Source organism: Pseudoliparis swirei, chromosome 6, assembly GCF_029220125.1.
Source record: "Pseudoliparis swirei isolate HS2019 ecotype Mariana Trench chromosome 6, NWPU_hadal_v1, whole genome shotgun sequence".
Lineage (NCBI taxonomy): Eukaryota > Metazoa > Chordata > Actinopteri > Perciformes > Liparidae > Pseudoliparis > Pseudoliparis swirei.
In genome coordinates this window covers 27,646,666-27,666,340 of record NC_079393.1, presented here as the reverse complement: position 1 = coordinate 27,666,340, position 19,675 = coordinate 27,646,666, and the positions used below count along the sequence as shown (strand labels likewise).

At 45.6% G+C, this 19,675-nt stretch overlaps 1 protein-coding gene across 5 annotated transcripts; it reads right to left on the bottom strand.

Annotated features, from left to right (window-relative positions):
* Positions 1–7,409: 7,409 nt before the first annotated feature.
* Positions 7,410–11,599, bottom strand: dnajc24 (DnaJ (Hsp40) homolog, subfamily C, member 24). Of its 5 annotated transcripts, none has more exons than XM_056415992.1 (5): positions 11,527–11,599; positions 10,612–10,719; positions 10,391–10,526; positions 8,665–8,733; positions 7,410–8,008 (listed from the first exon to the last, which is right to left on the bottom strand). In XM_056415992.1, the coding sequence occupies exons 2-5, from the start codon at positions 10,711–10,713 to the stop codon at positions 7,824–7,826; spliced, it is 492 nt and encodes a 163-aa protein (XP_056271967.1). In that variant the 5' UTR covers positions 10,714–10,719; positions 11,527–11,599; the 3' UTR covers positions 7,410–7,823. The 5 variants fall into 5 exon arrangements, with proteins under 5 accessions (XP_056271967.1, XP_056271969.1, XP_056271966.1 ...); XM_056415994.1 differs by having other exon boundaries at positions 10,612–10,715; positions 11,527–11,598; XM_056415991.1 differs by having other exon boundaries at positions 10,612–10,863; positions 11,527–11,552.
* Between the last annotated feature and the right edge of the window lie 8,076 nt (positions 11,600–19,675).

The window sequence follows — 19,675 nt, the reverse complement described above, 5'->3', positions numbered from 1 at the left end:
GAGTACAAACTATGGAAAGCTAAACAATCAGGGGTTTAATAAACGTTCTCGATCACGTTGAACGTTGTGAATTGAAACAAAACAAATCAAAATCACAAAGACACTATTACTTGTTTAGGTTTAGTAACACATAACGGTTTGGCCTCAAAGAAGTACATTTCTTACCTTACATATGTAAGTTTAAATAAGTAAACGCTTGACGTTTAATTTTGCTTGGGAAACGAATGGTTGTATAGAAGTCTATATTGTATGTGTTAAAGCTGCATTCTCTCTAATCTCCACCAGGGGTGACTCCTCTGGTTGTATAGAAGGCTAAGATGCATGTGTTAAAGCTGCATTCTCTATAATCTCCACCAGGGGGCGACTCCTCTGGTTGTATAGAAGGGTGGATGAGGGGCCCTGAGGAGCCCACACACACACTCACTCACACACACACTCACACACACACACACACACACACACACACACATTCTTACTAGAGCACCAAATGAAGTGAGGGAATATTCTCGTGATTTATTTCCTAAATCTGATGTGAATAGTTTTCTCTCCCGCTCTGAGGAATACTCTTTCTGAGTTCCTCAGTTTTAGTTTTTTCTTGAGTTCAAATGTTTGACTTTAGTGGATATGAAATGATTATAAATACGCTGTAAGAGGATGAGAAGAACACTCTGAGTCGGAGTGACGCTGGGATCTCACTGTCAAGAGAGCATTTTTAGTGTCATACACATATCATGAGTGTGGGGGGGGGGGGGGGCAAAGGACCCTCGATGACATATCACCATTACAGTTTCCACGTCGCCAGACTTCAGCCTCAGGTCGGACCTTCCTCGACGAGCCCGACGCGATCGTTGCCGATCGATCGATCGGTTTCACGCTAGAACGCTCGCCAACGACATCGGAGATTCGGAGACGAACGCACGACTCGTCATCCGTCGGCGGAGAAGAGAACGACCTCCTGAGAAGTGTTCTTGCTTATAAAACGGAGACAATGGTGTGGCGGGGAGGTGAGAGGGTAGGCAGAGCCTGGATGGGGCAGGGGGGCAGGTAGCGAGGGGCAGATTAAGCGAGGGGAGTGGGGGGGCCCCCGGGGGCCTATTGGGGGCCTGTGAGCCAACACAGATTACTCACGCTTAACCTGGACTGAAGCAGTTTAGCTCCGACTCGGACACACCGCTCTCTATTCTGTTCTGCTCTATTCAGTGGGCGGCCCCCACCCCACCTTATTGGGGGTGTCCAGAGGGGGGGGGGCTCTTAAGAATCTACGGATGTCGATGTTATACTAGCTCAGTGTTTCTATTTAATACTTCGGTCCACAGTGCCCTGTTCTACAACTTGATACAAGGGCTTTACTCAGATCCGCTGCTGCCAACCGGAGACAAAAATAAAACTGTAATGAACTCGAGGAATCTGTCTTCTTGTGGAAAGATTTCAAACGTAATTATGTTACTATGCGGTGATTTCATAACTAAGGGAGGGGGCTGGATGAAGCCACGAGGTGAGACACTGAAGGTGTTGGATGAATACTTTTCATCAAAAGGGACACGACTGACTTTCGAGGAGGTAACGTACGCTTAATGAGCTGCAGAGACCGGGAAACACACAGCACCTCCCCAGCTGATGACTCTCCTGTGGCTCTGGAGGAGGGAGGGGGGGGGGGGGGTCCGTGATGTGCAGTTCTCATGTGTATATGGTCTCAGTTTAGTAGGAAAGAAATCCCATAAAAACAAATCATTGAACCAAAGCGAGTACATGTACCTCAACATTCAGTCCAGTAAGTTACATGAGTAAATAAATACCACTGTGATAATCCGTGGGACGTGTACCATGAAAACAGAACGATATTCAAAAAGCTTCCTGAACAGTCTGAAGTCATACATCTGATACATGGTAAATGTACCTGTACACGTTTATCTCTTTTCTAGTCTTCAGACCACTCAAATGTCTCTAACACGTCATGACATCATCCACCCATTTATACACCGATGGGAGGAGCTAAGGTACATCAGCGGAAACTAACATTATGAGAAGTGAAGTCACAAAGACTCCGGGGAGGAGGTAGAGTTAGTAATGTGTGATGCAGAGATGTAAATTAATCCATAAGGAGAGAGGAGAGGAGAGAGGAGCTCAGTGTATCCTAAGCGTCCATAAGGAGAGAGGAGAGGAGAGAGGAGCTCAGTGTATCCTAAGCGTCCATAAGGAGAGAGGAGAGGAGAGAGGAGCTCAGTGTATCCTAAACGTCCATAAGGAGAGAGGAGAGGAGAGAGGAGCTCAGTGTATCCTAAGCGTCCATAAGGAGAGAGGAGAGGAGAGGAGCTCAGTGTATCCTAAGCGTCCATAAGGAGAGAGGAGAGGAGAGGAGCTCAGTGTATCCTAAGCGTCCATAAGGAGAGAGGAGAGGAGAGAGGAGCTCAGTGTATCCTAAACGTCCATAAGGAGAGAGGAGAGGAGAGAGGAGCTCAGTGTATCCTAAAGTATCTTGTCCAAGGAAAACATCGACATGGACTCGTGACACTCCACTCCCTCTAGTGGCCGGTCCACGCCAACACCACTACGCACCTGACACATTGGTTATTTAAATTCAATTTTTTAAATTCAATTTTTTTAAATGTCCAAAATGAACCCTCACTTGATGTCATGATCCTTCATATCTTACCTTTCATGCACTGAACCTCACGCCAAGAGGAAGAAAGGAACGCTTCACTCTGAAGATGAATGTAGAGAAGGGGGCGGGGCCAGCGCTGTGAATCATCAGACAGGTGACCACAGAGACAAAGAGCTCCGAGAGGGAGATGAAGATGGCCTCGGGGAACTTTGACACGTCTCAGGTCACGTGATGCAAGCAGACTGCATGATGGGTAGGGGGGGGGGGGCATCTGGGGCTTTTATGTCCCTTAAAGTACTGAACATTGTGTGGCTATTCACTGGTACTGTCACATTGCAACATGGATGCATCTTCCCACAGTGTTTATTCTTCCATCGGTTATGATTTATCGTGTATTATCCGTCGCTGCTGCTGTGTATTAAACATCTTTCAGAATCAGTTGAGTGCAGTTCGTGGCCAGGTGTGTTTGCAAAGACCACTGTGGGATTGAATTAATACAAACCCCAACTCCCCCCCACCCCCCCCATCAGACATATTACTCCCTCGCCTGTCTAGCACAACAGATGTGCTCTCATTTGAATCTATGCATCTGCAGCGGCTCTGCAGGTGAGGATGGGTGAGTGGTAGGGGAGTAGAAGGGGGTGGGGGTGGGCGTGGCCTCTCGTACGCTACATTCAGTGTCCACCAGGCGGCCTCCTCCGGTTCTGCCGAGTGAAGCCAATCCTAAAACTTGCATTCTCTCTCCTGACCACCAGGGGGCTCCTCTGGTTGTATAGAAGTCTATGTTTAATGTGTTGAAGCTGCATTCTCTCTCCTGACCACCAGGGGGCTCCTCTGGTTGTATAGAAGTCTATATAGTGACTCTACTTCTCTTGATGTATTCCCTCAGTAAACATTGTAAACATGAGTTTATGTCTCAGTCTCTAGTTTCAAGTCTTCTTCTACAGCATGATGTCCTTGTGACTTCACGTCTCATAGGGTCCATTGGACCTGGCTGGGTCTGAGGCCTCCTCCTCTCTACCTCCTTCTGTTTCATCGTGGAGGTCTGGATCCTGGTTAATCATTCATAATTCATGTCATATTCATTGCATGTGTTGATGTAACTCTGTAACTTGGTTCATCTGGTCACATGACATCTATTGTTCTGTCCATCCTGGAGAGGGATCCTCCTCTGTTGCTCTCCTGAAGGGTTCTTCACTTTTTTTCACATGAAAGGGTTTTTTGGGAGTTGTTCCTGATCCGATGTGAGGTCAAATGTCAGGGATGTCTCGGTGTACAGATTGTAAAGCTCTTTGACGCTAAATTCGTAATTTGTGATTTTGGGCTATATAAAATAAACTGAACTTAATTTAACTAACTTGAGCAGACCGTCAAACATATTAGACTGAAGGGTCCAGTAGCATGCAAGATTAGCCATTGACAGACTCTCACTCACACACACACACACACACACACACACACACACACACATACACACACACACACACACACAGGGGGTTGAGTGGTCCTCTGATTGTCTTCTTGGTCATTCATCAAGCTGAGGAGCTAAACTAGCTCTACGCTAATAACAAGCTAACAGCATGCTAATGAGTTGACACGGTCTTAGTGTCTCTGAGGCCCTTGCCTGCTTCAACCAATTAGTGAGGGCCCAATGGGACATCCCTTCATATTAACAAGGTGGCTGCTGGAGGGCGCATGCTGTCCACTCATTTGGTGCAAATCGAGTATGGAACAAAACAAGGAGCCAAGGATTTGGACATTACGCGTCAATTTCCTATTTATTTCTGCTCTGAATTATAGAAACCCACAGAAAATGTAATAAGCCAAAGAAAAAATAAAATGAAGAGTGGTACCTGGTTTACTATGGGGTATTGGTTGTCGATTGATTTAACATAAGGCTCCATCGTAACACGAAAAGGGGAGGGGTCTAAATACTTTCTGAATCCACTGTATAATCCACATTCACTGGAGCCTTCCAGGGGCTCCAGTTATTAAAGGGCCATGCCACCATTTCACAGTTATTACCCTGACAGTGAATCAGCACATCCATCAACACCTCCAACCCCCACCCCCACCCCACCTCTATCACCCTTACCCGACCGCCAGCCACCGAAACAGAAACACAGACGGAGATAGAGAGACGGAGACTGAGGTGGGCTTTAGCAGAGAGAGAGAGAGAGAGAGAGCGTGGACTAGAAAGGTCTATAGGCAAGTGGTCAGGAAAGGAGAGGAGGTTAGAGACAGAAAGTGATCTAAAGGCTGTAATTTCAGGATAAAGAGTGGGATGGGCCTTTGATTGAGAGGGGCAGGATACACTGTAAAAAAAACACATGAAGTTGTGACCAGCAACCATGTTTAAACAAATAAAACCCCCAAAAACAATGATGCCCTATTGGATGCATGTATGGTGGGAGAACAAATTATTAAATGCCCTCTAGGTTACCCTTCCAGTGGAGAAAATGTGATGAATTGCCCTCTAGGTTACAAACGTGGACTATTTACAAGGAGTTACTGATAGAAGAGGAGTTGATTTCTTTGAAGTCATTTTACAGTGTACGGAGGGAGGGCTGAGATCCTGTGGGGTAGAAAGTGATCTAAAGGGCTTTAATTGTCGGTGGTGTGTTGGTGAAAGTGATTTTGTCTCCCTGTCTGTCACATCAATATTCAACCAACCCCTCATTTAAAGCCCCCCCCCCCCCTCCCCCCTACTTTCCCGTAAGCCCCTAACTTTCTCTGCCCTCCACCCTTCTTCCTTACCTCCTCTCAGATATGGATGGATGGATGGATCAGGGGGGATAATAGAGGAGGGATGATCAACGCTCGGAGCTCCTGTCAGCTGTGACCTTTGCAGGCTGAGTGACCAGAGAGAGAGAGAGGGAGAGAGAGAGAGTCATTACCGTTCTCCCTTTGTACGTCTGTCGCGGCCCCGCTGGGAGGAGAATGTCTCTGTCATTTAGGGCCACCGGTTCCCAACCTGCGGATCAGGACCCCTTGGCGATCACAGGATAATTCATCAGGGTCATACAGGATATAGTTTTCCATACTAATGATTTGCCTTTTTTTTAATCTCTCTATTTTTTGCTATTTTCTTCCGTGGTGCTTTTCACTCCACTGAAACATGACAAAAAAAGAAATTAAATTGAACTGTTCAAATAATATTTTATTCTTACTCTCATAATTTTGGCCTGGCGAAGTCTTTCAAACATGGACTTGACTGCTGTGATGTGAGCGGTGTTCCATAACCTCTGTCCTGCTAACGCCAGTTGTATTTCATAAAAATGTAGCGAGTGTTTATCATTTGGGGGATCTGGTAGCGAGCGGTGGCCTTCATCTGGAACGTGACCTCAAAGAATGTCGCCTCATTTGACGAAGATCCAAACTAAATTTGTAGAAACTGCTTCATGTGTGGCCAGGAAAGGCAAAGCAATGACCTGGAAGTCTGACTCCCCCACTCTTATGGACAGATGGTATGTGGATATAAACAGTTGTATCCCTCTTGAAAAAAATACTTATAGTCTTAGGAAGATATACAAGTTATTTTTTAATATCTGGCAGCCTTCTTTGGAATACATGGATACAACGCTAACGGTACCATAGCACTGTAAATACTTGGACCTCTGAATTATGCAACGTGTCATTGCGGTGTCTCTGCTGTGTCATCATCCTCTCCACGAACCTTTTTTTATTTTATTTTTTGTCTCTTTGGGTGGGGGGAATTATCTATTTACTTTTAATTTTGTACTTGTGTATTTTAATTTTTTTCTTTTCCTATCTTGCTGTGTAATTTTCTGTTGAATGTGTTTGATGTCGTATGCTCTGCATGTTCTTTTGCACTGTGAAAATAAAATATTTTAAAGAAGTATGTTGGCTCATGATGATCCCCTCATGTCCTCCAACTATTCATACACTCTGTCGTATTCATTGATGATGTAACTCTGTAATGTCTCGTCCTGGTCACATGACATCTATTGTTCTGTCCATCCTGGAGAGGGGTCCTCCTCTGTTGCTCTCACCTTTATCACCTGAAAGGATTTTCTCTGTTTTTTGGGGAGTTTTCCTGGTCCCATGTGAGGTCAAAGGTCAGGGATGTCTATGTGTACAGATTGTAAAACCCTCTGAGGGAAATTCATAATTTGTGATTATGGAGATAACTTCCACGATCAAATATTTCACTTGATTTTGCGGGTATAACAGCAGCGTGCGTCTCCATATGGCTTCTGGCTGTTCTCTCTGCTCCTGCCTTCGGTTGATGAGCACCAGGTATGCCGAGCCCATCGGGCGGGTCCAGGCCTGCAGCGAGGACCCCAGAGGGCACAGGCGCCCCTCGTCCTCGCCCGCTGAACCCTCACAGGTGGACCCTCCGGGGGGAACCGGTCCGTCAGCCAGCTTCAGCATCACATCACCTGCTTCCTCTTGACAACCCCCACGCACACAGAGGGTCCTCCCCACCGAGAGCCCGAGGACCGGAAAGGAAAATCTGTCGCGCCAAACTAATGAGATGTGAGGCCGTACGGCGGCGGTCACACTTTAAAAACATTTGAAGCAGGAAACCAACACGTCGCTGTGTTCCCATGACGACGAGAGGGCTCCGCCTTCGCTACCGATTGGCCGACCCTGACGCCCGTTAGACCAGCAGCGACACAAGCATCGCCTTCACTTCATTTGGGAACGACTTTGATTTGTGCTATTGGACAAATTGATTGTTATATTTGTGTTTTAAGTATTTTGTTTATGTGATGTGTTTTTTGTTTTGTCGTCTCAAGTCGTCAAAAACAAATCTTACTCAACTTATTTCAGAGGCAACAAATATAAAAACAAATATATTTTATTGATATTGTATTTTATCATTTTACGAAACAAATGCCCAAACATTATACATTTTACAATGACATAATACAATAAGATAAAAACAATACAATTCAAATTAACTTTGCTGAACTGCAAACGATGTCAATGTAGCTGAGAGGATCAAATCACTTCAACATGTCAAAGAGAAAACCGTTATCCAAGAGCACTTCATACTAGATCAATAAGTCAAAGGAGATGTTGCATTTCTAGTTGTTTTAACTTTCCGATAGTGACTCGGAATATATTAAATACTAGCTAACTAGCGCTCCTCTTGCTGGCTTGTTGTTTCAGCACAGGTGTGTAACAGCAGTCTGCACATGTGCAGAAGGGTCCTGGTCTTATTTCACCGTTGGCCCTCTGACGTCTTCCTGTGTCAGGGCCATGTGACGCACACGCTGAGGGAGCACGTGTCGCAGCAGACCACCACGCCGCTGTGCTCCTCCTCCTCCTCCTCTGCTTCACCCTGCCGCCTCCTCTGCGCCTCCTCCTCCTGCACCTCCTCCTCCGAGATGTTGAACCCTCCCCCGCAGCGACAGCCGTACGCGTGCACTCGCTCATCTGAAACAAGATGGAGAGGTGAAGCTATCGACCCGCCTTCATCAGGCGTGTGAGCAGGACCACAAACGGTCATGGCAATGTGCTTTAAAGTCCTGAAAAAGTCCTGGAAGTTTATTTTGTGAAATCTCGGTGTATCCATGATAGAGAGGATTATCCCTGAGCTCCTGTTGCTATGGCCACCGAACCGCTGGCAAATATTTTGAGCGTCTTTCTTTTTATAATCATATCAATTATTTAAAACTCAGCGTAAATGAACTTATAAACACAACATATTGAAATGACTTTCGTCATTTAATTTTTTTCCAGGACTTTTCCAGGCCTGGAAAATTATTTTTCTTTTAATTCCATGACTCTTTCCAGGTTTTGCGTGACCTTACGGACCCTGATGGTATAAAAGGTGGAACACAATATGATTTCCTTCGTTAGCCTGCTGGCACAAAAACAAAATGGATCCTTCTCCAATTACTAACACGCTCAGATGGAATGAGGGATGTTATGAAAAATAGAAAACACTGTGTAAAGAAAAGAAAAGAGAAATGTAACAAAAGTTCGAATTAACCCTAACCCTTGTGCTCTTAATGGCATTTAACACGGTGATTCTTGTCCAGAGACGTCCAGGTGTGAGTGTGTGTGTGTGTGTGTGTGTGTGTAATCACCCTGGTCCCAGGTCATGTCCTCCAGGTGGACCGTAGAGTCCACCGGCCAATCCTGTTTCAGTTCCTGTTCTGGAGAACATCAATGCATCATCATCACCACCAGCACCACCACCATCATCATCACCACCATCATCATCACCACCACCACCACCTTCATCATCATCATCACCATCATCATCATCATCAGTGTAGTAGTTGTAGAAAGAAGTCAAACAGCTGATGTTACTTCTCTTAAACTTGTAGTCAACCTTTAATAAAGCACCGATGCCTCCTATGAGTGTAGAAATATACATTTAATATAAATATTCACCTCATTTATTATTCAGCAATCGATGCACCGTGAACAAATAAATGAAAATGACAATAAGCGCGACAGATATTGTGTGTCCGTTGAATTTAATTAGCTGGTTTTCTAACTCTTACATCAGTGTTGATGTGAAACTGAACTCACATCGTTATTAATCCACAATCTGAGAGTGAGACCGGGCCCCACTTCGGTTGCTACAATGACAAACTTTCTCCCAAAGAAACAAGACAGGACCTCAAATAGACGGATGAGAAGTGACGGAGGATAAACGGATCGGCAGGTGAACAGATGGATTTCACACACTTTCTTTTTTCCCTTTTTTTTTTTTACAGCTCACTCTTGAGGAAACAGTCATTATCATGTTGTACAGCTTGACAGTGATAATGACTTCATGAACCCTGAATAATTAGTGCTAAACTTTGCCCGGGTTTTAATTAGTGTTACACGGCGTGAGGAAATAATTCAAAAAAGAAAATTGCATTGTTTGCCGTCGTTAATTTGCAGTCCGAGGAACCCGAAGGCAGCGCGAGCCTGGACCGAGCGTCCTCCTCCTCTTCATCACGGGGAGTTGAGGAGATCCTTCTCCGTCTATGAGTCACGAGTTTTACCCTCACAGTACCACCAAGACCAGAGAATATTAGTATTCATGCCAACCTGCCTAATAAATGAATGTCCAGACACCAACTCAACGTCCTGTCAACCGATACTCGTCAGACGCTAGGAAACGGGCAGCAGGTATTTATACATGTTCTGGGGCGCTAGTTATGAAAACGTCTGATCCCGAACTGTGTGAATGTGTTTTCTGTGCATCGGTTTCCAGGACACAAATATTAGTTCATGGCTGGTTGGAGGAGCGATCCATCCAGAGATCTGGTTCAGTGGGTCCAGTGTCAGCCACCACATTGTTACCCAACATGCACCTCGTCCCAGTGAGGATGAGTGTCAGAGAAGTAAAGGAGTACGAAACAGTGATGTATTAATTACTATATATTTTCTACTTATGTTTTTCTGTCTTTTCTTCATTTTATTTTTGTATTTCTTTATTTAATTAATTTATTAAAGAATGTTTTTAAACTTATTAAATGTATTGTTTATTTATTTTATTTTTTATTTTATTTATTGTATTTATTTTATTGAATTCCTCGTATTTTATTCATTTACAATGTTTTCTCCCATTCTTTTTTGTTCAGTGAAACTGAGCACGTTTTTTTGTTTGTTTAAGAAACGGTGATGTAATCCAGTCACATTGACTACAAGGTAACCAGCTCATCCTAAAATCATTGAAAACAGCCGATCTTACAAATATGCATCTGAGTAAATATTTTTGCAGCCAAATCAAAATGTTTGCATGATAGTCAACTCGTGTTTTTTCCCAGCTTGAACGGCCAGTCCCGACATGAAGCAGTGAAGTGTGTCTACCTCTCCTCCGCAGGTCGTACTGCCTCCTGCTGCTCTGGTCACTCAGGAGCCTCCACGCGGCGTCCACCTCCAGGAACCTCTTCACGCCAGACTCTGCTTCGGAAGAACTGCCACCTCCGAGACGGTCCGGGTGGCACTGTGACACACACACACACACACAATGATAAACTCAGACTAGGAAGACACAATATCTTCAGCCCCCCCCCCAGCGGTGTGTTTACCTGCAAGGCCAGCTGCTGGTACCGGTGTCTGAGCTGCTGGACTGAGTCGGAGGGGCTGGATCCCAGGACGGCGTACAGGTCCTTCTCCGCCGCTTCACACATTCCTGCCTCAAACACAACGCTGACGTCACAACGACGCCTCCACCGGGAGACCTGACGGAGCGTCGCCCACCGGCCATCTTGGAGAAGCACCAGAGGACTCATGGCGGCGTTTAGAACCTGCTGTTGCAGCACGGTACTCTGAATGAACTCCTTATTAAAGTGAATACGGGTCATGTTATGTGAGAGAACACAAATATAGAGTCAGATGATGTCTCCACACGGATCAGTGAAGACCATTGTTCTCCCTTTTCTGATTAAGAAACAAGATAATCAACAGATTAATGAATATGCTTATTTTGTCATTAAAAGCAATATATATGAATAATATATATATAAATAATATCTCTATATACATATATATTACATAAATCATTTTACTAAGAAGTGAAAAATACCTCTCGATACCTTTTTTGTGTGCTCTTAAACACACTAATTATAATTAATGTGACTCAACACCCAGTTTATTTTCGCAGGCAGTCATCATTGAGGTGTGATTGACGTGCACGCGCGTGTGCGAACACGTTACGTCTGTGTCTTCGGCCGCGCGGTCACGTTATCTCCGTTACGGTTTATCAGGCGACCGTGTTCACTGGGGACTTGTCACGTGTAGCTGTCCTCGTGAATGCCGCTTTGGTTTAATGTGGTCAACCCCTCTGACACATTATAACATACACGACACAAAGTAAACAATGCGGCGTTGGTTCAAAAGTCGCCAATTGACACGGTCGCTTCCTAATCCGTAACACCGGAAGTGTGGTTATTATTCCTCACGCGCACTAAAACAGCTTGTTGTGTGTGAAGCATCGCGCCTACCTTCAAAACGAGGCTGTCACCCGAGAGGCGACATGCTAGTGTGTCACGGTGTTATGTGTCCCCCTGGAAAAAAGGCTGTTATTATTTTTAGGTCCGCCCGCGCAGCTTGACTTCCGCTGGTGAGAACGACGACTTCCGGTCCGGTTTTTTTCGAGAATAAAAGCGTTACGTTACAACTCGACGGGAAGACAACAACATGCTAATACGCATTCTGTTTAATGTATATCTTAACAGCTAATGATGAACATATGAATATATATATATATTCACATATTCATATGTCCATTAAAGTTAGTTATGTTTGTCTATTAAAGTTATATATATATATATATATATATATATATAACTTTAATAGACATAAATAACTTTAATGGACATATGAATATGTGGATATATTGATTGTTCTTTGATATTAAATCGATGCTCTATACGTTGATAGATGTTGATCTTTACTGCTTCTATTTCTATCTTCAAGCTCATTGTTTTCAATCAACTGTTCAGGGAAAGTCTATCAGAATCATCTTGTTTTTCCTCTGGTAAACTGTTTAAATAAAAACAGTATTATTTACACATCCCTTCAAGTTGTGCATTAGCAGGATAACAACATGAGTCAACACGATGATGCTGGCATGCATGGTGCCATCAGGACTAACCCATGTGGGGTTGAGACACATCGACTGCAATCGCCGTGGATCAGTCCTCCGATACTCTGATCGAAGGACAACTCGCTCTACCTCTGTGCCTCTTTAGAACATAGAACAAAAGACGGATAGTCTCATTTTAATACATGTGAAAATGATCGCTATGAACGCCAAGATTATAGTGTTGAATTTCACTGCCAGACCTGGGAAACCGCAGCCAGGAAAGAGAGCAGCACGAGACCTCATGCGGGGAGCCGTGTCCCGAAGGTACAGAGCATGAAGCAATCTGTTAATTGAAATGGGATCAGAGGAGATGAGGTGACACAATGACACCTCAACGATCTGACTTCCTGTCTGTCACTCATTTATGTGCAGTTAATTATTTCTTCATTTTGGGACGGATTCAGGGTCAATTAGTCAAGTAGAATATTCACCGTCAAAGGGGGGGCTGCAGTTACATGGCCGACACAACCGGCCTGCGATGAACATGCTCTTGGTACCACACTCACATGTTTCCAATGTTTTGTCCTCCCGTGGGGGGGTCATGACACATTGGCCCCTGGCACAGACATACAAGGGCCCCACGTCTCTTTTAGTCATATTGAGACTCTTTGCAGTTGTTTTGTGTGTCTTTATAGTTGTTTTGAGTCTCTTTGTAGTTGTTTGCGTCTCTTTCTATTCATGTTGTGAGTCTCTTTGTAGTTGTTTGCGTCTCTTTCTATTCATGTTGTGTCTCTTTGTAGTGATGTTGAGTCTCTTTGTAGTGATGTTGAGACTCTTTGTAGTGATGTTGAGTATCTTTGTAGTGATGTTGAGACTCTTTGTAGTGATGTTGAGTCTCTTTGTAGTGATGTTGAGTCTCTTTGTAGTCATTGTAGTCTCTTTGTAGTGATGTTGAGTCTCTTTGTAGTGATGTTGAGTATCTTTGTAGTTTTATGTTTATGTTTCTTTGTGATCATTTTGACTCTTTTCCTGGTTGGTGTTTGTCTCCTTGAGTGACGTGTTGAAGACGCCCTGCGCCAGGTATACACCCGTTCACAAATACATATAGAAGGACACAAGAGTAGACTGAAGACTTTCCTCTTGATATGTTTTCCTGATCCGATGTGAGGTCAAAGGTCAGCGAAGTCGTATGTGTACATATCGTAAATCCCTCTGAGGCAAATTTATAATATAAAATAAACTGAATTGAGATGAATTGAATAGACAGCAACTGTGCCTGTTGGAAGAAGAGCTGCTATTCAATTAAAGGCAGGGTTGGTACACAGTCCAATGTTGCCAACTCTCGCCAATGAAAGTGCTACGGCAGCATTAGTCTGCATCCCTTCAGGCCTCCTCCAGCCTCCGGAGAGTTCTCTGGAGGTCGTGCCAGAAAGCAGTCCGACCCGTCAGCGGTTCTGCAGGATTCTGTGGATTTCGGGAACAGCTGAACACAACTGTTGAGATGGATCATATCATTGCTCAATATTCAAACATCAATCCTGTGCTCGTTGTTAACTGTTTGTCTTTGTGGTGAGAATGGATGTAGGGGGGTGGTGGTGGTGGTGGTGGTGGTGGGGGGGGGGTGAGTGGCAACAATAGAAAATGGGAAACAACACAGTATGGTTTGAAAAATAGTTCCGACCATAGCAATTATGTGTTTTGTAGTCAATAACACTCACACAACTGGAGGGGTCATTTAAGTCCAAAAAGGCCCCCACCACTGCGCCGGGGCACACAAAGCCGAGTCAAACTTGTATAGTGTGTGTGTGTGTGTGTGTGCGTGCGTGCGTGCCGGCTAGCACTCTCAGACACCGAGCAGCTGTTCATTAGAAATGTGTGAGCTGAAGAAACAACACAGAAGATAAAAACAGCAATCTGCGGCTCATTAAAGACAGAAAAGAACAACCAGCCAGAGACGATGCCCACACACACGCACACGCACACACGCACACACACACACACACACACACACACACACACACACACACACGCACACACACACACACACACACACACACAGGTCCGTCTACCTGCCTGTGATCATAAAACTGTTGTTGATTACAAAAGACCATAAGAAAACATGATAAACAAGCAGAATGATACACGCAACATGTCAATCAGAGAGAATCAGTGACCCACGCGTCACATTCCTCCTCTGCCGACTATCTGATTACACACACACACACACACACACACACACACAAAGCAAATGGAGAACAGCTGTTCATTAGAAACGTGTTAACTAAAATAATAATCATCAACAATGAAGAAGCAGCGGCTGCGTGAAGAGCTCTCTCATTATCTGAATCCACTGTTGCTGTTATTGTCTCTAATAGACAAAGCTCACGCCTGACGCCCACATCCCAAAAGAAGAACACAACTCCTCTAGAGGAAAAGAGTCTGAAGAGAAGAAGTTCCTTTTAGACAGAATAAAGTGAGCATATGACACACGTACACGTTGGACGAGTGACCTTATTGGTTATAGCACGGCCTCGTTGACCAGCCGGACTCCATTTGTCTTGCATCCATGACATTGTGTTCATTGTGCATCACTGGAAACCTGCTTCCAACCTGCTGGTGATGAGATCACGATAAACTCTTCCTCCCCGGAGTCTTTGTGCCTTCTCGCCTCAAAGGGTCATAGGGTCGTTTTAGGATACACTGAGCACCTCTCTCCTCTTCTCTCTCTCCTTTTGGATGAATTCACATCTCTCCATCACACATTACTCACTCTGCTTCCTCCCTGGAGTCTTTGTGACATCACGTCTCACAGGGTCCGTTGGACCTGGCCGGGTCTGAAGCTGGTCCGGGTCTGGCCTGGCTCTGCCTCCTCCTCTGTTCTCTCCTGAAGGGTTCTAACCTTTTTTCCCCTGAAAGGTTTTTTTCTATTCTTGGGAGTTGTTCCTGATCCGATGTGAGGTCAAAGGTCAGGGATGTCAATGTGTACAGATTGTAAAGCACTCTGAGGGGAGTTTGTAATGTGTGATTCTATGCAAAATAATTCAATTCACTCACCTGTATATCTCTCTTGTATCAATACAATCCTAATGTCTCTCTGTCTCTTTGTCTCTTGTCTCTTGTCTCTCTGCCTCTTTGTCTCTATGTCTCTTGTCTCTCTGTCTCTCTGCCTCTTTGTCTCTCTGTCTCTTTTCTCTCTGTCTCTCTGTCTCTCTGCCTCTTTGTCTCTCTGTCTCTTTGTCTCTGTCTCTCTGCCTCTTTGTCTCTCTGTCTCTTTTCTCTCTGTCTCTTTGTCTCTCTGTCTCTTTTCTCTCTGTCTCTCTGCCTCTTTGTCTCTCTGTCTCTTTTCTCTCTGTCTCTCTGCCTCTTTTCTCTCTGTCTCTCTGCCTCTTTTCTCTCTGTCTCTCTGCCTCTTTGTCTCTCTGTCTCTTTTCTCTCTGTCTCTGTCTCTCTGTCTCTTTGTCTCTTTGTCTCTTTTCTCTCTGTCTCTGTCTCTTTGTCTCTTTAGTATCGATACAATCCTAATCCTATTTTACAATCTTAATCCCGTTTTTTGTGAAGCTTCTGATCCCACTCCTCCTCTCTACCTCCATCTGCCTGATGGATCGTGGAGGTCTTCATCGTGGAATACGCCTACTATGAACTATTCATACACTCTGTCATATTCATTGAATGTGTTGTAACTCTGTAATGATTCCTTCTGTACACATTACATCTATTGCACCTGTCCATCCTGGAGAGGGATCCTCCTCTGTTCTCTCCTGAAGGGTTCTTACCCTTTTTTCCCCTAAAGGGTTGTTTGGGAGTTGTTCCTGATCCGATGTGAGGTCAAAGGTCAAGGGTCAGGATGTCTATCTGTACAGATTGTAAAGCACTCTGAGACAAATTTGTAATTTGTGAAATTGGGCTCTACAAATAAACTGAATTGAATTGAAGCTATTGTCACACTGTAATATTCTCTCATCTCCAAGGCTGCTCACATGGGCCCCACCATAGCTCTCTCTCTCTCACACACACACACACACATACACACACACACCTACTGTAAATACAGGCCACTGAAAACTACTAGTGCATGTAAACACACTGGATGTAAAAAGACCCCCCCCCCCCCCCTCCCACACACACACAGCCTGTCTGACCACCACCTGCTTTCCTCTCATGGCCTACTGACACACTCAGTTGCGTGGGCGTGTGTGTTTTGTGTGTATGCGTGCGTGCGCGCGTGTGTGTGAGTGTGTGTGTGTGATTGATGACGGGTCGCATCTTGCTGTGCTCTGAAACACTTCAATGATTTAAACTGCTGAACCAGCAAGAGGCTGTCTGTGCATGTGTGTGTGTGTCTGTGTATGCGTGCGTGTGTGTGTGCGTGCGTGTGTGTGTGTCTCTGTGTGTGTGTGTGTCTGTGTATGCGTGCGTGTGTGTGTGCGTGCGTGTGTGTATGTGTGTGTGTGTGTGTGTCGCAGTGAGTCTGAGCCAGAGAAACACAGCTGGTCAACACAAGTTCCCGAGCAGCTGCTTCCCAAATAAAAAGCCTCACTTCAAAAGCCCGTCCAAACTATGGACTCTTCTCGCGCTGCTGCCGCGTGAAGCCGGCGATAATGACATCGAGCATCTATTATACGACATTTACAATGAATAAAGGATTCAGGAATCGATGAATTGCTCTAGTTTGATCCACCTAGTCCTGAGAGAGAGCGCCCCAACCGGCTCCATTCCGTCACTCAGGGTTCACGCTGTGCTGGTGGGTTCAATCAGCTCGTATGTGTGTGTGTGTGTGTGTGGGGGGGGGGGGGGGGGGGTTGAGTGGAATATGTAAGGAGTCACCCTCATTACCTAGCGACCAACCACTCGTGGTCGACTGTGTGTCGGTGGTTAGCAGGTCCGTGTTTCGATCCCCGTCCAGGTCGATGTGTCCTTGAGCGAGACTCTTAACCCTGAGTTGCTCCCCTGTCCACGCCGTGTGATTCTTAGTCGCTAAATGAAATAAAGTGTATAACCAATGATGTGAAAGTAGCAGGAACTAGACAACATTTAAATGGTAACCAGGACCCTGTTAGCCGTGTTATTGAGGGACAACGCCACAACACAACCAGGGCGATTGAATAAGCGTAAATGTAAATGTTGAATCAATATAAGAGACGGACTACGTGATGGAAAGAACCTGTCGAGTCAAATCAATTTGATGATTTAATGATCCAACCTGGGAAAACAGGGCGGAGCTAAAAAGCCAACGGAGATAACAGCGGGGCGCTTTTCAACCAGTGCAGGTAGAACGACAGATCGGGACACGCCGAAGAGAAACGTCTACAAGTCCGGAGAGGCAGCCGGTAAGAGCGGCTCTACCTGTACTGTTGGACTGCGTCACCGCTGTTAGCTGTGGTCCATGCTGGTCGTAGGCATGGACCACGATCCAGGCCTCCGTGATCCATCAGGCAGGGGTGGGCGGGGCATCAGCAGCGCCATGGCATGAGACCCAGCCAGGTCCAATAGACCCTGTGAGACGTGAAGTCACAAGGACTCCAGGGAGGAAGCAGAGTTAGTAATGTGTGATGGAGAGATGAAAATTCATCCATGACTGTGAGCAAAGCATTGTGGGTAGTGATGGTGGTGTGAGCAAAGCATTGTGGGTAGTGATGGTGGTGTGAGCAAAGCATTGTGGGTAGTGATGGTGACTGTGAGCAAAGCATTGTGGGTAGTGATGGTGGTGTGAGAAAAGCATTGTGGGTAGTGATGGTGGTGTGTGAGCAAAGCATTGTGGGTAGTGATGGTGACTGTGAGCAAAGCATTGTGGGTAGTGATGGTGGTGTGAGCAAAGCATTGTGGGTAGTGATGGTGGTGTGTGAGCAAAGCATTGTGGGTAGTGATGGTGGTGTGAGCAAAGCATTGTGGGTAGTGATGGTGGTGTGAGCAAAGCATTGTGGGTAGTGATGGTGGTGTGTGAGCAAAGCATTGTGGGTAGTGATGGTGACTGTGAGCAAAGCATTGTGGGTAGTGATGGTGGTGTGAGAAAAGCATTGTGGGTAGTGATGGTGGTGTGAGCAAAGCATTGTGGGTAGTGATGGTGGTGTGAGCAAAGCATTGTGGGTAGTGATGGTGACTGTGAGCAAAGCATTGTGGGTAGTGATGGTGACTGTGAGCAAAGCATTGTGGGTAGTGATGGTGGTGTGAGCAAAGCATTGTGGGTAGTGATGGTGACTGTGAGCAAAGCATTGTGGGTAGTGATGGTGGTGTGAGCAAAGCATTGTGGGTAGTGATGGTGGTGTGAGAAAAGCATTGTGGGTAGTGATGGTGGTGTGAGCAAAGCATTGTGGGTAGTGATGGTGGTGTGAGCAAAGCATTGTGGGTAGTGATGGTGGTGTGAGAAAAGCATTGTGGGTAGTGATGGTGGTGTGAGCAAAGCATTGTGGGTAGTGATGGTGGTGTGAGCAAAGCATTGTGGGTAGTGATGGTGGTGTGAGCAAAGCATTGTGGGTAGTGATGGTGGTGTGAGCAAAGCATTGTGGGTAGTGATGGTGGTGTGAGCAAAGCATTGTGGGTAGTGATGGTGGTGTGAACAAAGCATTGTGGGTAGTGATGGTGACTGTGAGCAAAGCATTGTGGGTAGTGATGGTGGTGTGTGAGCAAAGCATTGTGGGTAGTGATGGTGGTGTGAACAAAGCATTGTGGGTAGTGATGGTGGTGTGAGCAAAGCATTGTGGGTAGTGATGGTGGTGTGAGCAAAGCATTGTGGGTAGTGATGGTGGTGTGAGCAAAGCATTGTGGGTAGTGATGGTGACTGTGAGCAAAGCATTGTGGGTAGTGATGGTGGTGTGAGCAAAGCATTGTGGGTAGTGATGGTGGTGTGAGCAAAGCATTGTGGGTAGTGATGGTGGTGTGAGCAAAGCATTGTGGGTAGTGATGGTGGTGTGAGCAAAGCATTGTGGGTAGTGATGGTGACTGTGAGCAAAGCATTGTGGGTAGTGATGGTGACTGTGAGCAAAGCATTGTGGGTATGGTGGTGTGAGAAAAGCATTGTGGGTAGTGATGGTGGTGTGAGCAAAGCATTGTGGGTAGTGATGGTGGTGTGAGCAAAGCATTGTGGGTAGTGATGGTGACTGTGAGCAAAGCATTGTGGGTAGTGATGGTGGTGTGAGAAAAGCATTGTGGGTAGTGATGGTGGTGTGAGCAAAGCATTGTGGGTAGTGATGGTGGTGTGAGAAAAGTATTGTGGGTAGTGATGGTGGTGTGAGCATTGATTGTGGGTAGTGATGGTGGTGTGAGAAAAGCATTGTGGGTGGTGATGTTGGTGTAACAAAAGCATTGTGGGTAGTGATGGTGACTGTGAGCAAAGCATTGTGGGTAGTGATGGTGGTGTGAGCAAAGCATTGTGGGTAGTGATGGTGTGAGCAAAGCATTGTGGGTAGTGATGGTGGTGTGAGCAAAGCATTGTGGGTAGTGATGGTGGTGTGAGCAAAGCATTGTGGGTGGTGATGGTGACTGTGAGCAAAGCATTGTGGGTAGTGATGGTGGTGTGAGCAAAGCATTGTGGGTAGTGATGGTGGTGTGAGCAAAGCATTGTGGGTAGT

Coding starts and splice junctions, on each gene's coding strand:
- dnajc24 (XM_056415990.1), bottom strand. CDS start 10,887: ATGACCCGTATTCACTTTAATAAGGAGTTCATTCAGAGTACCGTGCTG. Junction 10,527..10,611: donor ACCAGCAGCTGGCCTTGCAG/GTAAACACACCG, acceptor TGTGTGTCACAG/TGCCACCCGGACCGTCTCGG. Junction 8,734..10,390: donor GTACGACCTGCGGAGGAGAG/GTAGACACACTT, acceptor GATGTTCTCCAG/AACAGGAACTGAAACAGGAT.